General features: G+C 43.5%; 1 protein-coding gene across 5 annotated transcripts in view; it reads left to right on the forward strand.

The window, feature by feature from the left end:
- The window catches only part of LOC136644328 (sentrin-specific protease 5-like), a 33523-nt gene that overhangs the window by 8980 nt on the left and 12457 nt on the right, over positions 1-12086 (forward strand). For 4 of the 5 annotated variants that reach the window (XM_066620111.1, XM_066620110.1, XM_066620112.1 and 1 more), the window contains 3 exons: positions 5993-7533; positions 11036-11141; positions 11284-11431. In XM_066620111.1, coding sequence (XP_066476208.1) covers positions 6024-7533; positions 11036-11141; positions 11284-11431 — 1764 coding nt within the window. In that variant the 5' untranslated portion in view covers positions 5993-6023. The remainder of the gene's footprint in view (positions 1-5992; positions 7534-11035; positions 11142-11283; positions 11432-12086) is intronic. The other variant, XM_066620114.1, reaches the window with a different exon arrangement.

A 12086-nucleotide genomic window follows, 5' to 3' on the forward strand; every position in this document is an offset into this window, starting at 1 on the left:
GCCCTCCCTTTATATTGGTTCCAGCAGGCTTTAAAAACATGTTTATTTTGATTTGTCTTTGAGGAGGGGTGGTGCCTTGGTCACCTTTTTCTCTTTGATAGAATCTATAAGCAGGGACTGTTTCATTTAGTGCTGCTGTTTATTCTGTAACTTTGTTTGGCTGCTGTTAGATATTTTATTATACCTTTAATCTTGTATGGTACTGGTGGTAGTTGGTTTTTACTGGATGCATTGTTTCAATTTGGACTGCTAGTATACTTGTAGTTTTAAATGTTGTATTATATAATTTGTACTCTGCTTTGAGCTTTAAATAAAGCAGGATCAAAATCTTTGTACACTTGAGTAGCATTTCTCTCCCAATCACAGAGTATCTGGAGGGCAGGTGTGACTGATGCGGCTGCTAAATCCTTGTTTCTCACTTTCTCCTTGCTTCTGTAAGCAGTGACACTGTGCAGACTCCTGCAGTTACCAATGTGAGCCCAGCTGTTTCTTGGTGAGATTGTTGACCTACTTGATCCACTCAGGCTCTGTGGCTTTGCAAACACCATGGCAGATAGTGAACCAATTGGTGCAACCAGACCTCTCTGGCACCTGTTACTTGGCTGTCTGATAACTTGCAATGGCGCAACAGCCCCGCTGGGAAGAGATGGTTGGCAACTCCACTTGTGGGTTTCCCTTTCAGATACTGCTCTGTCACCGATACAGTTTGCAAAGGAGGGCACTAGGATGCTGGTCTCTTATTGTCTTGTGTGCTCCCTGAGGATCTGGTGGACCACTGAGATACAGGAAGCTGGACTAGATGGGCCTATGGCTGATCCAGATCTCTTTGATTTCTTCTTCCCACCTTAGTTGTTTCTTACTTCAGCTGACCTCAGGTTGGGACTCTGTGGAGGGGGGAGGGGCTTCTGTGCTTTGAGTTTCCAGAATTCATGCTCTTTGGGCTCCAGAGGGAAGAAGGCAGTCTTGTAGGGTCATAAGCCTCTGGTTCTCTGCTGCCATGATGTATGTTGCAGGGGTATGGGGAAAGCAGCATATTGACAGGTGTTAGCAATGAAGCATGGGGTATGTGGGTGTGGCTAGGTGGGTAGACCACTGCATTAGGCATTTTGGACTGGCATATTTAGCAGTGATTGGTCATGCAGTGCTCTATCTGATGGGTACATGTGCTACAACCTTTTAGCTGGGTGGACCTGTTTCTGATGACGGAAGGTGTTGAATTCTAGATGAGATGTGCTTTGCCTCTCTCCTGCTGTGACTGGGTGGTTTGGAGGCGACTTTGTAGAGTAACTGGTGTTGGTTCTGGACCTACCTTTCCCTCTTCTTTTGTCCTTGCCTTGGGTGTTTCTGGCTGGTCATGTCAAAGGTGAGTGCCTTGCAGGTTAAGGTAAGTCCTTTGGCTGAGCTCAAACCTACCTTTCCCACGTTTTAGCCTGCATCGTTGTGCAGTGAGCTACTAGCATCTTGCTTTGCTTGAATGCTGTTCCAGCTCCCTTCGTGACTCATCTCAGTCCCTTCTCTGGCAAAAAGTTTCAGTCCAGCTGGTGAATTCCCCTTCAGCAACTCAATCCTTTAGTATGAAGAGTAAGTTAGGAGGAGGGCAGCTGTGCAAAAACCTTTCTGTCCTTGCTCTGCTGGGAAAAAAAAATTCTTGGATGTGTGTATTTGTGTGAGTAAAATAAGTGAACTAGAGCCTTTGGTGTGGGGATTCCTAGTGGTTTGCTTTTGCTGCTGCTGTCACAGTAGCTTCTGGAGGGGACAGAGGTGCTGTGGCATCTGTGTGTGTTTGTGAGATGCCCACTATGCTTGGTGGAGGTGGTGTCTGTTGCTATGCTGTTCCTTCCTAGTGGCTTCTGGGTGTGCGTGTGTGTTGTCTCCTCAGCACTCATTGGTCCTGAACTTGTGGCCACTCATTGTCCCCACCCTCTGCTCGGATCACTTTTGCAGCACTTCTTGCCACCAGCATTGGAGCTGGGTGGATGCAGCGATTTTAGCTCCTTGGACATCATACCTATTTCATGTCAACATCAAGTTGCTACTCTGTGGATGATGTACTGTGTTGGGGTTTCCATGGGTTCTTTACTAGGAAGGGCTGTGTTGGTGTGGTGTTGCCTTGATGGGTTTGGGATGTGACAGTTGTGCTGGAGTTGGGTGAGCAATTGCTGTGGCACTCAAATAGGATTGGACTATGAGGCTTTTATCCTTTGCAGGCTTTCATACTTTACATTTCATATACATGTCAAATAGTACAGGTCCAGCCTAGTTATACACGGATTTGACTCAACACGAATGGCCACTGCAAATGAGAAGGAATGTGCTGATCCCTGGAGAAGGGAAAAATGCACCCCTTTAAAATCAGTTTAAAAAACTGAACAGTCCTTTAATAACAGCCTCCTTAATGAGAGAGAGAGAGAGAGAGAGAGAAAGGGCAGCTGGCTGACAATCCATCAATCCTTCTCTCTCCAGGCAACCCCTCCCTTCCCCTGAGCATGTGAAAGAAAGGTGATCACTTTGCATTCGTGAAGGGAGGGGTTGAGTGAAGTGCCTTTCTAAGCTCTTGGAGGATGACATTGATGGATTGTCTTCTTAATGACTCTTACCTTACATCACAAGGGTCAGCAATGCTGTTTTTCAATCACCGGAGCAAAGAAACTGTTTTTTAAATGGATTTGCTATAGTGTGTTTTTTTGCCATCCACTTGAGTGCTTGGAACGGAACCCACGCGAATAATGAGGCTCAACCTGTACAATTTTATATATGGAGTTGTAAATGCTACTAAAGCAGTATAATAAGTTTGGGCTTGATATGAAAACTATTGCATTTATTTCTATCCTCCTCCCACACCCCTCCCCCCCCAAAAAAAAACCCAGGGAAAACTTTTACTGCATGGCTTTAACATTTCTGGAAATTTTACCCTTATGAGTGCAAAAAGTAACCAAAATGGTCAGAGGGTGGAGCCAGTGGCGTCGCTAAGGGGGGCAACTGGGGCTGACTGCCCTAGGTGCCATGAGCCGCCCCACTAAGAGGAGCTCTGTGCCACGTTTGGATGCAGATGGGCTCTCTTGCCTACCCTTGATTCTGAAAGGCTGCAAATCACAGCTTTGCCTGGAAGCAGTTGGTGGTGATGCAATTACACCAGGCACCACTGCTGCTCAGCACGGTGGCAGGCGGGCGTTACATGTTGGGGGGAGTGCCACCACCTTAGTGGGGAGTGCACCAGCACCACCATTGGGTGGAGCATCTTCCATATGACAAAGGGCTTCAATGTTTGAGGCTTTATAGCTTAGAAAAAATGCAAATAAGGGAAGGAGAATGTGAGACTGTGACTGCTTGGTGCACAAAGTGGATGGAGATATGTTTCACAATACTAGAATCAGAGGTTAGCCAATGAAACTGACTGGAAGAAGATCTACCATGGACAACCAGAGATGGTGCTTCACATATTGCTTAATCTGTGGCACTTGTTTTCATGTTGTGATGGCCACTAGCTTGGATGAAAAGTGAATCGGACAAATTCTTGGCGGGTAGGTCTATCAGTGGCTCCAAGTTCCAATTGCTACATGCTGGCTCCAAGGTTTGGCAGCAGCATTCCTCTTAATGTTAGTTGCAGGAGAGCAATGGTGGCAGGGAAGCATTTTCTTCTTTTTCTGCTATGAGACAGTTGGTGGCCAGTGCTGGAAAACAGGATGCTGAAGTAGATCAGAGTTTGACAAATCTTTGGGTTTGGAAAATGGTACCCACTGATAAATTAGTGGGTTTTGGGTTGCAGTTTAGGCACTCGGTCTCTAAAAGGTTCGCCATCACTGACCTAGGGTAAACCTGTCAAGCCCCGAACTAGATTAGTTTTTGGCATGTTCCATGGAGTGCTCCTTTTCTGTCTGTTCCCTCCCTGGTATACTTGTTTAGATGTCCTTTCCAATGCTCCCCCCACCTCTTTCTTTGGAGGCTCTGGGGGATGAATTTGGTATCATATGCCTGTTGTAGATGGAGAATATCCCACCTCAGTTGAGGTGTTTGTATATGTTCTGGTTCTTTTGAATGCATAATTTGTGCTGGATTTGGACATCGAGCATTAGGGTAAGGCGAAGGAACTAGGCCAAATCCACTCATGCTTTATTTTTTTCTATTTTAGTGTGTTGACTACTGCTAATCTCATTTCAACTAGTGTTTCATCTTCACAGGTTTTGATATTTTGCTTGAGAGACTGACTCAGTCTTAGGATGACCTTGGCTTGCTTAGTCACATTCTTTTTAATGGTAGTGAAGCAGTGTTGGAAAGGAACAGTGAATAAGTTAAAACTGGCGTTGTGTAATTTGGTTGATTTTTTTTCTTTTAATAGCATCGATTGGGGAGTGCACCTTTCATTCAATATTTCCTAACATGAGAGAGAGGAAGTTCTTGATGTCCTACAAAAGTATGCAGAAAAGGCATTTGGAAATGGAAAAGCTTCACTGCTTTGTGTTATGCTTCTCTTGTATAAAAAGGGCAATTGATTAGGAAATGCAACAGTTTGATGCTAGCATTTATAAAATGGTTAGATTTTAAGATGGCCACTAAAAATGACTGGCAGGAGATTTAGAATAGACAAAAGGAAATTTTTCTTTACCTAACATAAGAACAGCCCCACTGGATCAGGGCATAGGCCCATCTAGTCCAGCTTCCTGTATCTCACAGCAGCCCACCATATGTCCCAGGGAGCACACCAGATAACCTGCATCCTGGTGCCCTCCCTTGCATCTGGCATTCCAACATAGCCCATTTCTAAAATCAGGAGTTTGCACATGCACATCATAGCTTGTAACCCGTAATGGATTTTTCCTCCAGAAATTTGTCCCCTTTTAAAGGCATCTAGGTCAGATGCCATGACCGCATCGTATGGCAAGGAGTTCCACAGACCAACCACATGCTGAGTAAATAAATATTTTCTTCTGTCAGTCCTAACTCTCCCAACACTCAATTTTAGTGGATGTCTTCTGGTTCTGGTGTTATGTGAGAGTGTAAAGAGCATCTCTCTATCCACTCTATCCTTCTCATGCATAATTTTGTATGTCTCAATCACGTACCCCCTCAGGTGCCTCTTTTCTAGGCTGAAGAGGCCCAAACACCGTAGCCTTTCCTCATAAGGAAGGTACCCCAGCCCAGTAATCATCTTAGTTGCTCTCTTTTGCACCTTTTCCATTTCCACTATGTCCTTTTTTTTTTTTTTGAGCATGTAATTAATCTGTGGAACTCCTTATCATAGGATGTCATGATGGCATTTGGCCCAGATGGCTTTAAAAGGGATTGGGCATGTTTATGGAGGCAGAGTCCATCAAAGGTTACAAGTCATAACTATATGCAACCTCTGGGTTTTAGAGGTAGCCGGTCTCTGACTGCCAAATGTGAGGAGATGGCAACAACAAGGTCTCTGACTGCCAAATGTGAGGAGATGGCAACAACAAGTGTCTTGTGTTCTCTCAGAGGCATCTGGTAGGCCACTGCGAGATACAGGAAGTTGACCTAGATGGATCCTTGGCTTGATCTAGTGGGACTTTTTATATGACTTTGGAATATAGTTCTCTCACTGCTCTGTAGGTGTTGTGTTCTACTTTTCAACTCCAGACTTTGGCTATACATAATGAAACTATTATGTGTGAATTGCAGTGCTGTATGTCTTTCATTTCACTAAAAAAGTGACTGTTCAACCTGGAGTCATATTAAAATACTTATATAATGCATTTATGTGTTCAAAGCACTTTAAATGACCTTGTCATTTAGGTCAGTGGTGGTGATCCTGTCTTGGAGATATAAGCATGGTAGCTTGTCTAGGGCTCCTTAGTTGAATTCATTGTCGAAATGAGATCAGAAATGGCTCAGACTGCTAGCCATTGTGCTGCACCAGCCTTCCTCAGAGGGAAAGTAGTTTTATTTCCCAGTACAGCAGTGAGCAATATTGTCTTGATTAGAAATTGGGCATTTTCTGAGATGTAACTTGTCCTCTCTTTTGCTGTTGCAGCTACACTTCAAGATCATAATGCAGCAGAAAGATGAAAGAACATAGAAAAAAATTTCAGTGGAGAAGTCGGTTGCTGGCTTGTTGTCGAAAATGGACCGTAGGATTTTGGGGGCTGAGGCAATACTGCTTCCAAAGGAAGCATCTCCCTCTGCTTAGAAGGGGGAAGGGAAATGCTCGGATGCCTGTGAGCCTAAAACAAACAAAGCCATACAGAAGGAAGGTTCTTCCACACCAGAGGAGGTGGGTTCCTGAAGTGTTCCTAAGTGCAAAAACCCAGAGAACTGCACCTGTTGACAACGGAACTTTCTCAGGAAGGATACGCAGAAGCTCTTTTTCTAGGTGTACATCTGGAGCAACTCTAGTGGCAGAGGAACTTTATGGTGATTCCTTTCAGGATAAAGGACTGCTAAATAGATGCAGTGGTTTGGAAGCCGACTCAAAGGGTGGTCGAGGCCAGCAATACTGTATTGAGGCCAGCAATACAGCCTTACTAGTCAAAGAGGATGGTGTCACTCAGTATGGGCGAGGGGGCAATAACAACGAAAGCAATGGAATTGTAGTTCTAAATAACTCGAGAAGGAAGTGCTGTTGCCAAGGACTAAAGCAAAATGGAACTTGGGGCTTTTTGACTGCTAGGGGAGAGCCTAAATTTAAGCAGTGTACTTTAAAAAGCAGATCTCTATTTATGATGTATAAGAAACATTATATGGTTACGTTTCGGATCAGATTTGCAAAGTCTCGTTCTAAGTTTTGGAGAGGCAAAACCTACAAGTCGAGCAAAAGCAAGCTGAACTGGGTGGAGAAAGTCACCAGAGATCGGCAAGAGGACTTCCACCAAGGCTCCTTCGCGGGTGGTTCCAGAACCTTATTTCCCTCTCGGAAATCCAAAAGCAGCTCTCCCTGGGACCTGCTCAGCTTGTCAGATATGAACAGTCACATGTCAGGACCACTGGTTGAGAGTCGAATGCATCCACCTGATGCTTGCCTTACTCAAGAAGCTCTGTTGCAGTGCAGGGAGCTCCGTTATAAGAACCTTGCGCCCAGAGACCAAAATGGCATCACTGAACTCTGCATGCCTGGGTTGCATGGAACACCTTGTGATGCGAAGGTTGTGCACAAGGAGATGGGGGAGGCATCCACAGTTGATGGTTGCCCTGATGACATCTTCATCTCTGTAACAGAAAAAGAAATCTCTGTTTCAGGTCAAGGTGATGGAGAAGCCAACCAAGTTATGGGTGCTGATGAAGTTGTGCTCGAGCCCTCTGGCATGGATTTGGGCACAAATGAAGACTTTACTAATGGACCTGTTTCTGTGGAGCTGACTCAAAATGAAGACAGCTGTAGCCAGATGGAAGTAGAAGGGCCTGTAAGCGCAGATGTGTTTGGTGCAGAACTCTTAGATCATTTATACTGTAAAAGCCCTCTTGATGAACCTCTGAGAGGAAGCGTGGGACACAAATCAGGGACCCCCAAAAGTGGCAAGAGAAGCAGTCAGAGAGCTTCTTGCGTCAATGATGAGCAGTTGGCTGCATGGCTCTGTGGTATATGCATATACTAATTTCATACTTACTACAGATTTTGTTTCAATATCTTATGAATTCTGTCTCTTTAAAATGAGAAATTCTCACAATTAATTTTAATTTTGTGTGTACCTGTTGTAGTCTTTGCTGCATTTATAGTGGGGTGAACTTGAGATGTTGCACATGTTTTCTGGGCCCACTGGCAGCTCAGTAAAGCTCTGGCTTTCACCTTTCTGGGTCTGCAAACACAGGGGGGTTGGCCTGCTAGCAGCTTGACACAGCATAGGGTTTTGGGCTTGCTTCATTGTGATACGTTAAAAGGTTGCACAGGTCTTCCCTGTGGTGATACTGTGTGATAACTGCATGGTGACTTGGTGTTTTGTGCTTCAGTTGATGTGTTTGACTTGGGGAGAAATTGAGAGCAAATTTAAACAGCAGCTGTTCTCCAGAACGCTCTCTGCTTCGCAAGGTGCCAGAAATCAAAGGGAACTTGATTTGGAGATTGTGATGCTTCATGAATTGCAGAGTTGCCTAACAATTTTTCTGTACTGAAATAAGAGGTTGACTGTAAAAGACTGAGGGCTTTAAGAGGAATGAAATGACTTTTTGTCACTGAGAAAAAGCTTGCTTTTTAGAACCTTTTGAATTGAAGTGTACAAGCTCATATTTGCTGACAGATAAATTCAGAAATGTCTCTAGAGCTACAAATTAATTTTAGTGAAACATCTTGCACTGATGGGATTCCTATGAGCACTTTATCGAGAGAAGTAGCTGTGTTGGTCTGATACAGCAAAGGCAGCAGGCTTATATCACCTGAAACTAACCAATTTTTTTCAGCATGATTGGTCATGGGCTCTATAGTCCACTCCATCAGATGCGTGAAATGAAATCCTCAGTGAGCAGGCAGAAATAGGCACACATGTGTATAGAGAAAAAAGATGGTGTTCAAAGGCTGTGGAATAGAAGGAGTGCAGTCAGTGACCACTTATGCAAAATAAAGTGGCAAAGCACAGTATAGATAAAGCATGTCCCTGTGAATACATATGCATGAAAATGTTATGTCAGAATGGTTCATTCCTACTAGCCCACTTGCAATTCCAGTGGCCGATCCTTCATTCCTGCATAGGTGAGGCTAACTAGCAAGTTTTATGTAGCTGATACATTGGGACAAAACATTTGCCTGTGTCTGCACTCTTTGGAATCCTCAAACTGTCCTACAAATGCACATAGTTAAACAGGAACTTGCCCTTACTAGGAAAATGATTCTGCATGAGTTCAGCAACATAATGGTCATTAGCCATGGTAACAATGTATGTATTTAATCAATATCTCACCCTTCAGTGTAAAAACACCCTCAGGGTTGCATGCAAAATGCAGTATGTTGCAATTGTTTTTTTGCTATTTTTCTGCAGTAAGATAAAGCACTGGCAGTTAATTTCTGTTGCAAGTTGAAAGCCTAGGAAAATAAGTACCTTTTAAGCACCAGGGAGAGGACCACAAGGTGGGCTCAAGTTCAAGGCAACATATAGCTGAATGTTGGTTGCTGGCAGTAGGATGGAATGGCAAGAGCGAAGAAGACAGTTGCCTTCAGGCCTGCCTTATGGCCTTCCCGGAGGCATCTGTCTGGCCCCTGTGAGCCAGTGGGGTGCCTCTTATGACAACCTGTGTGGGGTAAATGCTTCTAGTGTTACTTTTCCCTCCTTGGTTGTGTTGCCTTGTTAGACTGAGAGATGCAGCAAAGGCAGTGCTGCTCATAATTGCAGTAGGAAGCCATCTGTGCTACACCAGTGTTTTGCGCAGCAAATATGCTGCATGAGTGCAACTGGTGAACTTTTGTTCATGGAGTGAAAAGATTCAGCCCACAGACTGGGAGTAAAAAATTCTTGTGTGTATCTAAATCTGTGTGTCTCCTTTTTTAGGTACTCTGATGGGTCCATGTACTCAGAAGGGTGTATATATAAATGTTAAAAAAATGTGTTGAACCTTTTCACTTTTACATTTTGTACATCTGCTGCAAAATCACTAGTGTAGTACAAATTGTTCTCCGAAACTATAACATGTAGTACTGCACTAAGTGTTGCAGCAAATGTGACTGTGACCACCCAGGATGCTCTCTCCCTTCCCTCCACTAAGCACAGAAGCTGAGGCAAAGTATGGGTAGGTGGAATGTTTAATGCTTCTCCTTCTTTTTGCTTTTTGCTCTGTAGCCTGTCCCATTGCTCTCTTCCTTGGTTCTTGTTTGCCGCAGCATGTGGGGCAAAGCAGTTGGTAGGTGATGACCCACCTCTATAACTTCTCTTCAGATTACATACTTTTGCTATGTTCCCAGACCTATGTTTGCTGCCAGATGCTTGGGTGAACTGCTTACTTTAAAAACCTGCACTGAACCACTCCAGAGCGGTTTATCATGCTTATGATGTAGAGACCCCTTATGACATATTTCATTTGTGACAGTGCATGTTCAGAGCCAAGACCGGCTGTGGGTGTATTTGATAGTAACAGTCAAAGTGCAAGGAAATTTCTAGTCTTTGGAGGTGAGGACACTGGGTATGTTGTCTAGCACTTGTTATATGCCAGGTGTTATCCTAACCATCTGGAGTGCAGAGTCTGTCTAGGCTGTACTATGTTATGCTAGACATTTCCAGGGTGTGGTATAAATGGTGGCAGAGCAGTATAAACCAGTGAATTGTTTCAGTATATTTTGTTAAATACCCAGGGTAGGCAGACTTAACCATAAGTGTCTCCAGTAGGTGCACTATACATGTCTACATCTCTTGTTTAAGTGTGGAACTGACAGCATTGTAGCACCAGTTAAAAGCACTTTATTTAGATATGAGAAGCTTCATTTTTGCACTTAATTTCATTTTTCTGCTCTGCTCCTAGCCTTGCAGTTACCTGCAGTTGGTGATCAAAGTATGATACTAATTTTCTTTATGATGGGGGGAAGGGGATTGTATCACTATCATCTGAAGTGCCATTTATCTTCATTCGCTGACAGGTGACTAGTGTTGTTCATTGTATCCCAGTGTTAGAGGTGCAGCTCTCAGCCTTTTAAGCCATGTGAATGATATATGCTGATTGGAGTCTACTACACCTGCCTTGAAATGTTGCACAACAAAGGTGCAATAAATCAAGCACTGCAGCTGTGTGACCTCACTTCATTCCATTAGGGCTGTAGAACACCCTAGATCTAGATCTAGATAAGGGCTGCAGCATGCTGTCAAAAATGTCTTCTCTTTCTCTGAATCCAAAGTAAAAATTGCTTTTCACATGACAAGTAATGAGACTGCATTGCTGAAGAACATCAACCAAGTCTGTACCCAAGTTCATTTGAACTCAGGTACAAATCCAGCACTACACCAGCAGCCATCTGATGTTAATCTTTGTGTGTTGATTTGTGGTGGTCTCTTTCTGACATTGTGAAGTAGGTTGTTAAATGTTACTCCTAGAAATGCCAACTGGAAGTGAGTGAATTCTGTTCATTTGTCTGCCCTTTTAAAACAAAACTTTACTGTATTTAAAGGATTCCTAGATGAAGTAATGAAGAAATACGGCAGTTTAGTTCCACTTTGTGAAAAGGATGTGATGGGAAGATTAAAGGAAGTGTTTAATGAAGATTTTTCCCACAGGTTGGTAGCTCTCTGTATTTTTTCCTGGCTCTGCTCATTCACACTCCAGCTGCTCCTGCTGTCGTACATAGCTACATCTCAGATGTGCTGGGATAACTTAGCATTGTCTATATGTAGCTCAGCTGCTTTAATTCTGTTCCAGAAAGCCATTTATCACAAAGGAAATCATGAAATATCAGACAAGGCACCCCAAATCTTCCACTTGCAATTTCCGGGTCTTCTATAATAAGCACATGCTGGATATGGATGATCTGACAACACTGGATGGTCAGAACTGGCTAAATGACCAGGTGAGATCACGACTGTCTTTTAAATCTTCTTGATGCTTTGATCATATTTAGCTGTAATCTAGCTTGGCACGGTAGCTTCATGGGATGTTGGTTTGTATATGTGAGTGAGTGTAGCATTCCTCAACTGATATATATTCGGTAGTTACGGCACTTCCATGTGAAGTGGGTTGTAGAGTTTAAAGGAGGTCTGCAGGGGTCATTTGGTTCAGCTGTTTGCAATGTGAGTTTTCCCTGGACTTCATTAATTGTTAGCAAGACAAACTTGGATGAGCATCTTAAAACCACTGCTTTGGTTAAGGAGAACTTCCAGGAGAAGTTAGCTTTCTAGCAGGGATATTTCAACCTCTGCAATCCAGGGCATGTATATAGGTTTTTGTTATTCTGTTGAAACCTACTTGAAAGCAGCAGCTAGCTTAATGTGCTCAAAATGCGTTTTGTACTTTTCACCTCTATTTATACTTGTATAACAAGTAAAATGGCATACTTGTGGGAGCTACTTCAGGATTCTGTCCCATCATAGTGTGTGCATAGTGTGTCAGTATAATTGCATGGGTGGAACTGATGATGTGAGGGGGGACTTCCACCTGGTTTTACTTTCATATCCCATAGTGTGCCAGTTCAGTTAGAAAAGACTCTTTCGTTTGTCCCTACTCAT

The sequence above is a fragment of the Tiliqua scincoides genome, chromosome 3 (genome assembly GCF_035046505.1).
Source record: "Tiliqua scincoides isolate rTilSci1 chromosome 3, rTilSci1.hap2, whole genome shotgun sequence".
Classification (NCBI taxonomy): Eukaryota; Metazoa; Chordata; class Lepidosauria; order Squamata; family Scincidae; genus Tiliqua; species Tiliqua scincoides.